Here is a 14,016-nt window from a genome sequence, read left to right as displayed (position 1 = left end):
GTTCGGAATAAAGCAGCGAGGGCATGCAGAAATGAAGGGGTTGTGGAGTTGGGATGGCGCTGGGGTACTCTTCCCCGGCCCATCCTCTGCCCACAGGCATGCCAGGGCAGGGGGACACGGGGAAGGCCCCAGGTGCTGGGGTGGGAGGTCGTCGTCCTGAGTCCCTGGGTACCCCTCAGTGTCTGGAGGGAGCATGTGATCGGCAGGGCGACAGCCAGGCTGTTGCTATCGGCTTCTCCCGTTCAAAGTCTGTCTGCTGGCTGTCCTGTGCTCTTTTGTACTTTTCTAAGAGGTTTTTTACCTTTACTCTTGCAACATGAGTTGGTGGTTGCTTTTCTTGTTTGTTCCATAGTACCTGTGCACAAACTGCTGTTGGTATTAAAGGGTTTTTTGTTTTGCAGTCACCCTGCTGTTCTGTGGCTGCACTTGGAGGTGGGGGGATTCCACAGGAGGCAGGTTTGTCCATCACTCCCTTGCCATTTTGTGCTTCATGAGTCTCTGTGCTCAGCCCTGCTAAGCTGCTCCTGCCCTGAGCTGTGAAAATGCCCAGGGAGGGGGCTGGGGCCGTGGGCTCCGCGTGCTTTTGCGTTGCAAAATGCTTTGGGCAATGATCAGCGAAACTCCCTGCCGTCCCTCCATGCTGTGCCCCAGGTGTGAGTCAGTGCCGGGAACCAGGAGGGGGACTGGGAAGCAGGAGGAGGATTGCTTGAAGCAATGTGACGTTTACTTTCGGGTTCTGCTGCGCAGGCTGCGGTGCCCTCTGCTAACAAGCTAATGCCGAGCCTCCTGGCAGGCGCTGCAGTCACCCAGTGCCACTGCGGAATATAAATAAGCCTGCCTGTGCAGATTCATCTGATACACGGTTTGACTTTGTAGTCTGAAATTAGCAGGGATAAAGTCCTCTAATGTACTTGTGTTACGTATGAACTCTGGAGGGAATTCATAAAATCCGATGAGAACAATCGCATTTGCTCTGATGCAAGCTGCCTCCTCAACAAGCCCTCTTTGTTCTGCTGCTCGCAGGCAGGGCTCTGCCCGGGGAGCGGCGTAACGGGGCTCGAGACTGCTCCGAGTCCTACAGTGCCCGCTGTCAGCCCTGGAGCAGTTGGGGTGTGTGATGGCAATTATCTGGGTGCAATGGGTGCGTGAGAACAGAGGGAGATGGGACCTCGCTTCTCCCTGCTTAAATCCTTCTGCCAATCCTTTTGCTTGACAGAGAAGCAAAGACACAGTTGGGGAGCGGGATGGGGAGAGCAGGGGCAGCTCTTCTTTTAGATGCTTTAAAAGGAGCAAGATCAAAATGTTGGGAGGAAGACGTCCCTCGCCTGCCCGTGATCTAAGCCCCTTCTCGTGCTGGCGCTTGGCCCAGCCCACGTCCTCCAGGGTTAACGCGGGGGCGACCCAGACAGCGAGTGGCTCTGAATGGAACATTATCCTGCAAAGTTCAAGAGCGGGGCCGTTTTCCTTCCATGCTGCTCTGCACAAATTCCTCCAAGCAGTTCCTTGTGTTTGTGGAAAGTGAATTACGTAAAGCCGGGCCTCGGCAGCAGCAGGGCTCCTGCTGGCACCCCTGGGCACGGGGCTCTCAGGGACTGTCCTGCCTTTCCCTGGGGCCGTGCACGCCCAGAGCGAACACTTGTCCTGCCTTGCTCCCTTGGGACCAGGGTGGCCGCCCTCTGCCCTGGAGCTGTGTATTTGTGTGAGGCTTTTCTTCCAATGCTCCTGTTTTGCTCCTGTTTTTCCAACATCAGCACAGGGCTGATGCTGGCAGGCAGCAGCAGGCTGACCTTGTGCTCTGGAGATGTCCCCTCCTGGCCGGAGGGACACCCACGTGTCACTGCAGGTACCAGGGAGGAAACCTAAAGCGGAGTAGCCCTCTTCCCATGGCTGTAGAGCAGAGAGAGCTGAAGACCGAGCACTGCCTTGGCCGAGGGTGATGTTGAGTGCACGTCCCTGCTCCCCTGACCCCTTCCTCGTGGCGCCGCTGGCTCCCCGGTGTCTGGTCTCCTCCCCGGCCGCTTCCTGATGCTCAGAGGAGACCCACCTTTTCCTGCCAGCCCTCCTGAGCACCCCGCCTTCCCTCCCGCTGCTGCTGCCTAATGGCATTTTGAGGGGCTAAGCGAGGTGCAGCGCCTGGTCCAGGAGCCGGGCACCCGCAGCCCCGCTGCCTCCCCGCACGATGCTGCGCCGGGCTCACGGGGACCACTCATTACACAAATAGGTCACTTTTAGCCCAAAAACTGGGGCAGGAGGCGGCTGCTGGGAAATCGCCACGGGTCGGCTGGATGGAGATGAATCGCATTCCTGTGGCCGGAGCTGTGAACCAAGCCCCGCTTCGATGGCGGGGACCTGCCAGCAGCGTGTCCCTGGCACTCGTGGCCCGGGCGTCCCCAGGCTGTGGAGGAGGTCCCGCGGCGCAGGGCAGCCCCGCGTGGGGTGCTGCGGCTGGCAGGGCCGGGCTGCTTCCCCCGGCTGGGTCCCTGCCAGCAGGCAGCGCCAGGCAGCACAGAGCAAGAGCAAAACGTTTCCTCAGCGCTGCGATGCCCGCCCGAGCATGCGTCCCCCCAGCCTGCAAAGTGCTGCGCCCCGGCAAGGCGCAGGGCACGTCCCGCTGTGGTGTCTAACAGTGCCGGATTCAGGTTTATGTAACCGGGGCAATAAAACTGGTTTCGAGCTATTTCCACAAGACCATTAACTGGGAACAGAAACTGCTACCCTGCGGCAGAGCGAGGCGTCAGGCTGTGCCCCAGCCAGCAGTGCCGCCGCCAGGGGACGAGCTGGGGTGTTGCGACTGCACGTGGCAATCCCCGAGGGCATCCACGAGCACCCACAGCCATATGCCATAGCGGGGCTGGGACATCCATTTGTCCAACACATGTGTCTGTCCGTGGCACTGGGAGCTGAGGGTACTGTGCTGGTGCTTGCCCGGTGCCGCAGCCCGGAGTCCCCTGGGCAGGGCGGGGAGGACACGGAGCAGCGCGTGTCCCAGGATGGGAGCTGCCAGGAGGCGAAGCCGCCTTCCCTGCATTGTATGGAAATGAGGGTGAGACGAGTGGCCTCCTGCAGCCTTCGGCCTCCCGGAGCCTTCCCTCGCAGCCTGCAGCCCGGCAGAGGCAGCGCAAAGCCCACACCGAGCCCTGCATTGCGGGCTGGCAGCTGCCACGCCGGGCTGTCTGCGCCGGGCTGACAGCTCCTCCCGGGGCCATGGGCTGTGTCCCACTGCCTCTTTTCTGTCTGGGGCGCAGCTGCACGGAGCCGAGGGGTTGTTTTTCTGAGCGGAGCTGGCCAGGAGAGCTGCTCGTCGTGAAACCTGCAGCGTGTCCGCGCGTGCAGGCTGAGCCCCCGGCTGTCTGCGCCCGCTGCGCTCCCTCCACCCGTCCGACCTTCTGTCTTGGTCGTTTCTAGGAATTGCAGCTGTTGACAGCAGCTGGATGTTCCTTCCCCAGAGCCGAAGGAGGGGCCCTGGGCCCCGGCCAGCCCGTCCATAGGCTCCGTGCACAAGTGTTGCGCAAGGCAGCCCCGGCCGCTCGGCTCCATACTGCTGCTTCCCATTTGGGGCCCCCCAGCTGCCCCACACGGCCCCGGTCTGGCTGTTCCCCACTGCTGGGTGTGTTTGAGGGCTTCTCCTGCCAGGGATTTGGGGGAGGAGGGTCCCATAGGGCACACAATGGGGCCTGATGGGGATGGTGGCAGGAGCCAGGTGTCCCTGGTGGGTGTCCCCCTCCTGCCATCCCCTCTGGGGTGCCCACCAGCAGGGTGGCCAGGACCAGGGGGTGCTGAGCCACCCGCTCCCAACCCTAGTGAGTTTTTACATGAGGATGAGCTGCCAGGATGCCAGGAAACATGAGGATGGCAGAGCAGCATCCCGGTGCCACCTCCCGGTGCCATTCACGGTCACCCCGCTTCCCGGTGGCCTTGCCCGGTTTCCGGAGCCCGGGGTCCCGCAGCGCCTCCCGCCCTGCCTGACTTTTCACCCAGAGAGGCCCCGCGGGAGCACAATAATATTTGCACACCTAAAAGTGGAAGGATCGATCCCGCTGCTGTTTTGCAACTTGTTGACGAGAGGGTGGTGCGGAGTTATATAAGTGTACGTAGCGCCGGCGGGTTTGCGTTGCGATCATATGAGCGCCCTTGTGCAATGCTTCCCATCTGGGCACCGCAGCGGCTTCACTGGGACCACTGCTGCTGCTCAGCACCGAGTCCCCACGGGAGCAGCCCCCTGCCCACGTTAGGAGCTCTGGGGGTGCTGTGGAGGCAGCAGGGATTGAAGGCCTCGTGCCTCCCTGCTCCACATGCAGGCCTGGGAACCGTTTTATCACTTTTTCCCTCGGTTTCCTCCCCGCGCCGCAGGGTGACGGCATTGGTCTCCCCTGCTTCGAGGGCAGCGGATGAAAGTGCTGTTATCTGGGGGCTGAAGGTCGCCTCTTGAAGTCACACGACTGACGCAGTGGGATCCTTGCTCGTTGCCCCACCCAGCCCTAGATAAATCACCTGCGGCTCGCAATTAAGAGCCGGTTCCTCATCACCACGGGCAGCAGCCGCTCACCCTGCTCTCAGGGTGCCGTCAGAGGCTCCTTGCCCTCAGTGCACCGCAGCCGGGTGCGGGCTCAATGCGCTGCCCTGCGAGCCCCTGGGCAAGCCCCAGCCATGGGGCACGGCACAAAGCCCCCTTGGGGGTCTGATGGGACCATCCCAGGTGGGTGTCCTCACCCCGCTGCGGTGCCCTGGGGTAAGGAGAGGGGCTGCTTTGGGGCTCCATGGGACAGGCAGAGCATTGCCTCGGCTTCCCCACCCCGGTGGAGGAAACCCAGGCCCCTTCCCGCTGTGCTGAACCGAGGGAGTGCCCACGGTGCTCGTGTGGGAGGTTGGGGCCTCCACGTCCCGGGGCTGCCTTCGCCTCCCGGCACACGCTGTGCTGCTGGCTTCACGGAAACGAAGCTCCCTTATCCCAGTGCAAACAGGAGCTGGGCCGCATCCAGGCCCTCACCTGGCGGCCTGCAGGGCAGACACCTCGGCCCAAAGCGAGCCCCCAGCAAATGGTGCTGATCCAGAGGCTCCAGAACTTCTCTCCCAGCCTGGAGACCGTAATGTCCGCGGTGCCTGTGCCAACAGGCGTTGGGCATTCGCTGCCCGTCCCGGCCCCTCGGGGATAACTGCAGAGGGGTCTGCAGCGAGCGGTGGTGCTGAGCAGTCACGTAGCTGGTGCCGTGGGGCTCCCGCACGCCCAACCTGGAGGGGCCGTTCTGCTCAGCGCAGCGATGCCAGCCGCGATAGGGGACGCGGAGCCCTCTCGGAGGAACACAAAACAGATTTAATATTGTCCAGAGCAAGGAAACCTCACCCTGGAATACAGCTAATCTCTACGGAAACACCAAACCACTCCTGTTCTGAGCGCTGGCTCCCCACCTATTCTTTCTGTGCCCTCAACTGGCGCCGGGCAATTTCCATGGCCCCTGCAGCTGGCAAGGGCACGGGGAGCCTGGGCCACCCCCCCAGCCGGGCGGTGATCTGCACCCCGGGGGAGCACAGCCCCTCTGGGATCCCAGTGTGAACCCGTGCCCCAGCAAGGTGCTGCTTTTCCAGACGCGTCCTAATTACCTTCCCAAACATCCGTCCTTGAACGTGGGTTGGAAACCTCCCCAAAGACGGCTCTGCAGCACCAGGGTGCTCTCCCACCTGGCTGTCGCCGTGCTTTGTGACAACACGCACAGCAGAGGGGTTTTTGGGGTGTCCCAGGCCGGAGGGCACTGTGCATGCCCCGGGGTCAGGCAGAGGCACCCCATAGCCATGGTGCATGGCCTCCCCAGCCGGCGGTGCTGCAGGTGGGTGCCGAGGGCTGCACAGCACCCTGCCCGGCCGCCCAGTCCTGCTGAGCTCGGGGGCTGCAGCGGTGCCTGTCCCCGCAGCCTGCAGCCCACACAGCGCTGCAGACAAATCTGCAGCCGAAATGCGTCCGCGTCGATTCACGAGCCATTGGTGCCCTCTGCTGAGCAGCAGCCTGCTGGGGAGCACCTGCACCATGCACCTGTGAACTGCGAACTGTGTGTTGCTGCACCCCTGCGTCCCTGCACCTGCACCCTGCACCCCTGCGACCCCGCATTTATATCCTACACCCTGCACCCTGCATCACTGTGAGCCTGCACCTAGATCCTACACCCTGCATCACTGCACCTGTGTCCTACACCCTGCACCCCGTATCCCACACCTGCATCCCTGTACCCTGCACCCCTGAATCACTGCACCCCTGAACCTGCATCCTGCACCCCTGAACCCTGAATGACTGCACCCCTGCACCTGTATCCTACACCCTGCATCCCTGCGCCCCTGCACCCTACATCCTGCATCCCTGCAGCCCTGTACCCCCGCACCTTTATCCTGCAGCTCTGAACGCTGTATCACTGCAGCCCTGCACCCTACATCCTGCATCCTGCACCCTGTATCACTGCACCCCACCCCTGCGCCTGTACCTGCATCCCGCACCCTACATCCTGCACCTGTATCCTGCACCCCGAACCCTACATCACTGCACCCCTGCCCCTATATCCTACACCCTGCACCCCTGCCACCCTGCATCCCTGAACCCTACAGCCTGCACCCTGTATCACTGCACCTCAGCCCTGCACCCTGCATCTGTACCTGCATCCCGCACCCTACATCCCTGCACCCTGCAGCCTTGCATCCCCACCCCTGTACCCCCAAATCCCCACCCCTGTACCCCCAAATCCCCCCGCCCCTCTCCCCATGCACCCCCCTCCCCGCCCCGTGCCCTCCGTGCCGCCAGGGGGCGCTGCAGCACGCCTCAGCGCTCGGGGGCGTGGCCACGACGACGGGGGCGCGGCCACGACGAGGGGGCGTGACCACGGTGGCGTCAGTGGGCGTGGCCACGCGGGGGGGCGAGACCGCGCGGTGACGCGCAGGGGGCGGGGCGTGCGGCGGGGGGTGGCGCGCGGCGGCGGGCGGGCGGCGCGGGGTGGGAGCGCGGCGGTGCCGCCATGTACCGGGCCCTGTACAGCTTCCGCTCGGCCGAGCCCAACTCGCTGCCCTTCGCCGCCGGGGAGACCTTCCTGCTGCTGGAGCGCAGCAACCAGCACTGGTGGCTCGTCACGCGGGCGGGCTCCGGGGAGACGGGGTACGCGCCGGCCTCCTACCTCCAGCGGCTGCAGGTGGGCAGCGGCACCGGGAGCGGCACCGGGACCGGGACCGGGACCGGGACTGGGAGTGGGACCGGGACCGGGACTGGGAGTGGGACTGGGACCGGCACCGACGCTGGGAGCGGTACCGGGAGCCACCGGCACCGGGAACGGCACCGGGAGCCATCGGCACCGGGACTGGGACCGGGGGTAGGACCGGGACCCACCGGGACCGGCACCGGCACGGGGATCGGCACCGGCAATAGGACCGGGAGCGGCACCGGGACTGGAACCGGCACCGGGAACGGCACCGGGAGCCACCGGCACCGGGAGTGGGACCGGGGGTGGGACCGGGACCGGCACGGGGAGCGGCACCGGGAGCCACCGGCACCGGGAGCCACCGTGGGGACCTCCCCGTGCCGAGGCCGGGCCCCCGGGGGTCCAGCCCTGCCGCCCCCCGGTGGAGCTCCGCGGGGCCAGCGCCGCTCCCGGCCTCACCGAGCGCCTCCGGTGCCGGCCCCCGGCGTGGCGGGGCCGTGTTAGTGCGGGGCAGCTGCGCCCAGCCCTGCGTGGGCCTGGCCGCGGGGCCAAGCCCCGGCATCCCGGCGGGATGGTGCTGCTGGTGGTGCTGGTCCTGGTGCTGCTGGTGGTGCTGGTCCCTGGGGCGCTGCCCCAGCCCCGTGCAGAACCAGGAGCACTCCCTGCAAAAAACCAGGCGATCCCTGGCCTCTGCTGCACGGCAGATCGGGCGGCCAGGAGGAGCCATCCCTGGATAAATAAGCCCTTAAGCTCCTTACAGGGGCTGTTTAGTTGCAGGGCAAAGGCCCTGCTAAACGCCGGGTTGTAAACCCCCGCGGTGGCGTTGCTGCTCTGCAGCCCCCGCTGCGTTTGTGTGGCGTGACGCCTGCTCGGCCGTGGGTGCAGGAGGCTTCTCCCTTGCAGCAACTCTTTTTGGAGCAGCCTCCCTGTGTCGTTCCACCATGCTCCCTCTGGTTGCAAAATCTTACAGGAAAAGTGTGTTTTGCTGAACTTGCGTTCATTTTAATGTGCTTAATGTTAACACTTAAAGTGCTCCGAGGTCGCTTGCAACATGCCGTGGGTGACTCCTGACAGTCTGTTACTTCGCTGACACTGCTGTAGAATTGCTGGTGACTTTGTGGGCGCTCTCCTCTTGTTCAGATGCAACTTCCCAAATGCCCTTGGATCTGGTGGCAGGAAACAGAAGAGCCTTTCCTGCATCCTCCCATCTTTTTTTGGCAGTTAGGTTTCCAGAGCTAGAACTGGCCTGATGGTGCGTGAGGCTGCTCTGCAGCTGCAGTCGTGCCCAGCGTGCCTGGCTGCTTCCCGCTGTAGCATCCTGCCGGCTCTGAAATCAGAACCCGCTTTTATTCATGGCAAGCAAGCAGGACCAGCTTGGGAGTGAGCATCCTCTGCCTGAAAGCTTGTGTCTGTCCGAGTGCCCGGATAGGAGTATAAGCAATTTGTCACCCAGCCTCGCTTTAAAAAGGACACTGATACCAATTAGCAACAGTGATTTGGGAGGCAATTAGCGCTGCCCCATACATCACAGGAAAAACAGGGGTAACGATGAGTGTTAGCATGCTTAGCAGGGAGAGCAGTGGCCAACAGGAGTCACCATTGTAAAAGTAAGCCTGGGGCTCGTTAGCAGTGCAGTCAGGTTTCAGGTAAGCACAAGGTTGCACAGCAGTCACAGCCAGCAGCAAATCTCCCGAAAGCCCCTCGCAGCAGCCTGCCGAAGTGATGCTCATGGGAGAGGATTGGGCTGCTTTCGCTGGTGCCATCCTCTATGAGGAGCATTAGCTTTCTTCCAGGCTCCTCTCAATTTTCAGGTTTTTTGCTCAGCTTTCATAGATACGGGTAACTCGCGCCTTGGCTTTTCTAGAGGGGAAAAAATAATTCCCATTTATTATTGAAAGCTTATTCTTGGCTGGTGTCTCCTTGTCGCAAATGCTGCAGAAGTTTGCACTGAAATCCTTGTGGCTAGCAGTGTTGCTATTCAGAGAGTTGTAGGGAAGGGAAAAACAGACTCTCCAGAAGCACATAATGCCTCTAAGAAGTGAGTTGGGCCTCAGCCAGGGCACGTGAAGCTGCAGATGATGCGAAGTTAATTGTGGTCAATTAGGAAGGCCCAACTTCAGCCAGTATTCCTGCTGATCTTACTCTTCCGTGGTTCCCTTTTGGCTGTGTTATTAAGAGTCATTTCAAGTCAAGTGTGGCTCCAGGGATAAATACTGAAGCCACCAAGCAGCAGGAGGGGAGGATCAGGCCGTGGGCTGCTGGACGAGGGTAGCATGTGAGTTAAAAGCAGAGAGGTGCTTCACCAGAGGCCGGCCTCGTGTGCGACCGAGCCCTGGCTCCGCAGGCCCGTGGTGGTGATCGCAAGCAGGCCGGCTGCAGCACGAGCGTCGTCCCCTCGAAAAATTGTCAGAGAGAGGGACAAGCGCTGGTGTCTGGGGGATCTACTGCCAGGCAAATGCTGCTGCAGTGAAGCTGTTGGCACGAGTGCCATGGCTTCTGGTTCTGCAGAGAGGTGCCTGTCTGCACGAGGTTGGTCCCATGTCTGCAGCTATGGGCTGGTGCTTACGTGATGGATGGTGGAAAAATGTGGAGGTTAAAATGGATCTCAGGGTTCCTCTGGAGTCAGAAAGTCACTCCAGAAGATGGGCCTTCTGGTGCTTCATAGGAAGTAGTAAAAGGTTCAGTTCAGGAAGCTTCCTTAGGAGCAGGGGGTGACTTGGTGTCAGGACGGGGGGAACGCCAAGCCTAGCAAGTTAGGGTCCTGTGACTGGCTTAAGTAGTACATACGTTACCATGATTATGGTGGGCCATGTAATTTCATAATAGGAGTCTGGATTACTCCAGCTTCGGCTGAAGGCTGCAGTGGTTTGCTCCTGGATATGGGACCTGCGTAGGGAGCAGCGTCTGTGTCGGCCCTCATCTTCTCCAGACACCACAACTGGTTTTGCCCTGTCCTCGGTCCGTCCTAGCCCAGGCTGTATTCCCCCATCAACAGAAGTGTTGATATTACATACTGAGGTGGGGGTGACAGTTGGAAACCACCGGGCTTTGTTGGTGTATGACGGTGGCGCAAAAATAAGCGGCAAGTTGTGGGGCTGGTTTCACATGCTGCCCGACAGAGGCAAGTCAGCTGCGCAGCTGTGCTGAGCAGTTAGGAAATAGCTCTGAAATTATTAATAGCCTTTTCAAAATTCCTTAAAGTTTATTTGTAATAACTGAAAAACGGTTGGAAATGTTGAATCTCTGGTCGTTTGAGGCCTTCTCTTAGCTCTTGCGCATTCCCGATGTAGCTCTGGAAGAGCAAGAAGGGAGTTGTCTAGGTGGGAAGGTGCTCGTGCTGGTTGCCAAGAAACTTTGGACCATCTGGTTAGAAAATGGACACAGCCAAGAGTATAGCAAGCATTTTAAGGATGCCTTGGGTTGCTATTTGCTGTATCTTCTACAAGAACAAACAGGCATGTGATAAAAATAAGAGGCTGCTTCATGCAGCCTAGCAACTGCTGAGAATCCCCCTGCAGCATAAGCAGACGCACAGAGGCACAGCGCAGGTACTGCCAGTTTGTTTGGTGGGCACAGGAGTGGTTTCGTTCCCCGAGCTGCAGAGAGAAGCGAGGGTTTTGTCCAGGAGTGAAATGTGAGCTCCATTTGCTCGCAGAAAACTCCTGATTCATTTTGTGGCGTTGACGCACGCTCTGGGCTAATCTGGCTGCTTTTCTGCCGAGGTAGCAAACGCGTTGGTTCAGCAGCAAAGCAGCACATGCTGCAATGCTCACCGAATGCTCAGATGCTCCGTTCGTAATGCTTGTTAGGAGGCAAATCCCCAGCCACTGGAAATTTGAGCTTTAGCAATTGTGCTCAGCTGTAAGGGAGCTACGTGGTAGAGCTGTTCTCCCTCATCTGCACCAAATCTGGCTCTGGCTGCTGGCAGGTTTCTGCCCTTGCTCCTGGACAGAAGACACAAGTGCAAGCTGTTGGATGTACAGACCACCTCCTGCACTGCTCTGGAGCCTCAATCGCTATTTGTCATCTGTTTCGGATTTGACAGAGCTTTTAATGGGCGTGAGAGCTTAATCAGAGCGCTCAGATCCTGAATAAGCACTTAGACTAAAAATAAAGTTTTATTTTGGAGAATAAGCAGCTGGCAGTGCTTTGCAGCTGAGGCTGTGTTTCTTGACACACGTAAGAAACTGAAAGAATGAGACATTTTTCCCTGGGCTGTGGAAATAACAGAGATGCTATCATATCAGAGCTACTAATGCTTCGAGATCAAGTTTTATTCTTGAAACTAAATTACACAGTCAGGGGAATTATAACCATTTCTAATTACTGTAGCTAAAGACTCGAAATTTTAGCCAGAAGTTCTGCAATCTTTCACAGCTCAGAATGATTAAAGTAGAAGTGCGCTAATGATCTTCAGCTTTTGCTTTGCCACGAAGATATGTTCTTACTTAGGGTACTTTGACTAAAAATAATTAGGCATTTTGGTTTCAGATGCAGTCTGCCCCGAGAGCTGGACTCCCCCATTTGAGCAGTAGGGGCAGGCTGCGCTTATGAGTGTGTATTAGTACTTTCATCAGGAGAGGAAGGTTAAACTTTCTTCCCTTGTTTACACCTACAAAATGACTGATTTGTTATTTGTTATCAAAGGGAAGAACTGCTGGGTTTGGACAAAGACAAGAAGCGTCTGCTCAAAATGGTAGGCAAGGTGCTGAGCCTTGTGGGCAGAAAATGCGAACACCCTCCCTCTCACCCATTTGCAGGGAAAAGACTTCAGTAATGACTGAATTGTGTACATTTATTGAGCAAGGTGCGTCTGCGATTAACATACGGGATGCAGGATCTGGTTTCTGTTCAAATCCCCCACCAGCTCGCTGTGGGGCTCCACGCACGTGGCTCTCTCTACCAGATCTTGATCCCTGGCCTGTAAGTGAGGAGGGAGGCAAGAGGCCACGAAGCAAAATGTAGTGGATGCAAATCGAAGGTGATTGACTCTGCTATCAGCCCATGGGAAAGAAGGAGCTCTGAAGAGCAGGGAGAAGGAATTTGTATTGCTTTATCTTGAAGGAAAATGTGCTGGTGTTAGTGATGATGGGAAAACAGCGTAAAGAGGGTGAAGGGCTCCCCGCTAGAGAAGAGTGACCTCCGTGCTCGGTGTGGGCTGTGTGCTAGGAGAGGCTTTGGCAGCAGCAGATTGTTTCGTGGTTGCTGACTGGCCTGAGAGGATTCCCTGCAGGGTCTGGGGCACATTAATTCCTGTGGGGAAAGTCAAATCCCAAGGTACAAAATAGGTATTTACATCTCTTGGCTGAAACCTGGAAAACAGCTGAATCTGTTAAGATCATTGCTAGGAGAGCTCTGTTGGAACAGGAACAGCCTCCTCCTTTTCTTCCTTGTATAGCTCAGATGTGCATAAAAATAAACAATTTTTAAGAGCATCCCAGCTATACTCCCTCATGAAGGATTTAAACTTCGGCATTCCCATTCAAGGTTATGGTTATGTATTCAGCATTTGAACTGTCAGCCTGGGCCCTGGAAAAAGGATAAAAAATTCCAGAAGGGGTTATAAGGTGAGAGGAAACAGTAGCCTTTGTGTGTGACTGTAGCCTTAGATAGTCCCTAAGAAAATTGGACTTCACAGAGGCTGCCATCCTATGTGGTCAGTGCTATAACCAAAATTTTACAAGGCACAGGTTCTGACAGAGCTCTGTGTGCTGGCTTACAAGTCAGGCTTGACCTTTACTTGTCAGGCCTGATGTGCCTTGATTTTTATCACACGGCAAAACCTTTGCTTTAAAAACAAACAAAACAATAACCCTTTGAACTTGTCATAGGCGAAGTGGATCCGAGGACGTGATTCACAACTGCATGTGTTTCTCTCTGCTCCCCTGCAGTCTGCCATTGCTTTTGTGCCGTGGGGACATGAAGTGCTGGTTTGGGCAAAGCTCTCTCGCCACTAGCAGAGGAGCAGAGTTGTCCCAAACACAAGATCTGCTAACCTGCAGCAAGAGAGGAGAAGTAGCTTCACGTCAGCTTCATCTCTGTTCAGGCCCTGCTGTGCAGAGCTGGCTTGGCAGAGCTGTGTGCTTTCCTTGCAAGGGAACAAAATACTAAATACTTGTTCTCTTTTTCGAATAAGGCTTAGACAAGAAGGGGAAGTAAAACTTTGGCAGTGTGGGTTTTTTAGAATGGGATGGAAAGTTCCCGGCTTTGTGTTTCCTGGTTATTTGTTTGCCTGTGCGAGTTCTTTATAAGAAGCTGTCACTGCCTTCCTCCTTGGCAGCTAGGTGGCTTTGATCGCATGCAGGCTGTGTCTGTCGTCCTGTCTGTCTGCTGCAGCTACGGAGCCAGTGGCACGCAGCTGCGAGTGTGTTAAACCCACTCCCCGAGCTTGGGCTGTTGCCTTTTGTTCCAGCAACGTGGGTCCCATCTACACCATGTTGTCCCTGTGTCCTGCCCAGACTGCTGGGCGTGAGCTTGTGAGCATGAAAGCAGTCCAAGACACTGACTTCTGTGCCTGGCATCTGGAAATGCCAACATACACTGATATTTCACTTTGTTCAGCTGCTCAAGAGGTTTAATTTAAAATAAAAAATAAATAAAAAATGAAGCTGTCGGACTAAGTGTGCTAGATAATTCCAGGCTGTGGGTCATGTCTTGCTAAATCACTAGTTCCAGATTCAGATTAGATCCAAGTAATAGCTATTATTTCTCTTTATTTTTCTTCCCCCAGCACAAGTTGGGTAGTGCATTGCAGGATGGAAATCCGAGGGCAGGCCCCAGCTCCAAAGCTTTTATTATATTAGTAAAAAAAAAACAAAGGGGTGAGGGGGAGATGTTGGTAAGACCT

At 57.7% G+C, this 14,016-nt stretch overlaps 1 protein-coding gene across 1 annotated transcript in view; it reads left to right on the top strand.

Moving 5' to 3' along the window:
• Positions 1-6,928: 6,928 nt before the first annotated feature.
• NCKIPSD (NCK interacting protein with SH3 domain) overlaps positions 6,929-14,016 on the top strand; it is a 49,292-nt gene continuing 42,204 nt past the window's right edge. The window contains exon 1 of the mRNA XM_035546510.2: positions 6,929-7,163. Within this exon, the coding sequence (XP_035402403.1) occupies positions 6,993-7,163 (171 nt within the window). The 5' untranslated portion in view covers positions 6,929-6,992. The remainder of the gene's footprint in view (positions 7,164-14,016) is intronic.

The sequence above is a fragment of the Cygnus atratus genome, chromosome 10, assembly GCF_013377495.2.
Source record: "Cygnus atratus isolate AKBS03 ecotype Queensland, Australia chromosome 10, CAtr_DNAZoo_HiC_assembly, whole genome shotgun sequence".
Classification (NCBI taxonomy): domain Eukaryota; kingdom Metazoa; phylum Chordata; class Aves; order Anseriformes; family Anatidae; genus Cygnus; species Cygnus atratus.
Note: the sequence above shows the minus strand (reverse complement) of the source record. Positions and strands in the feature narration are given on the sequence as shown.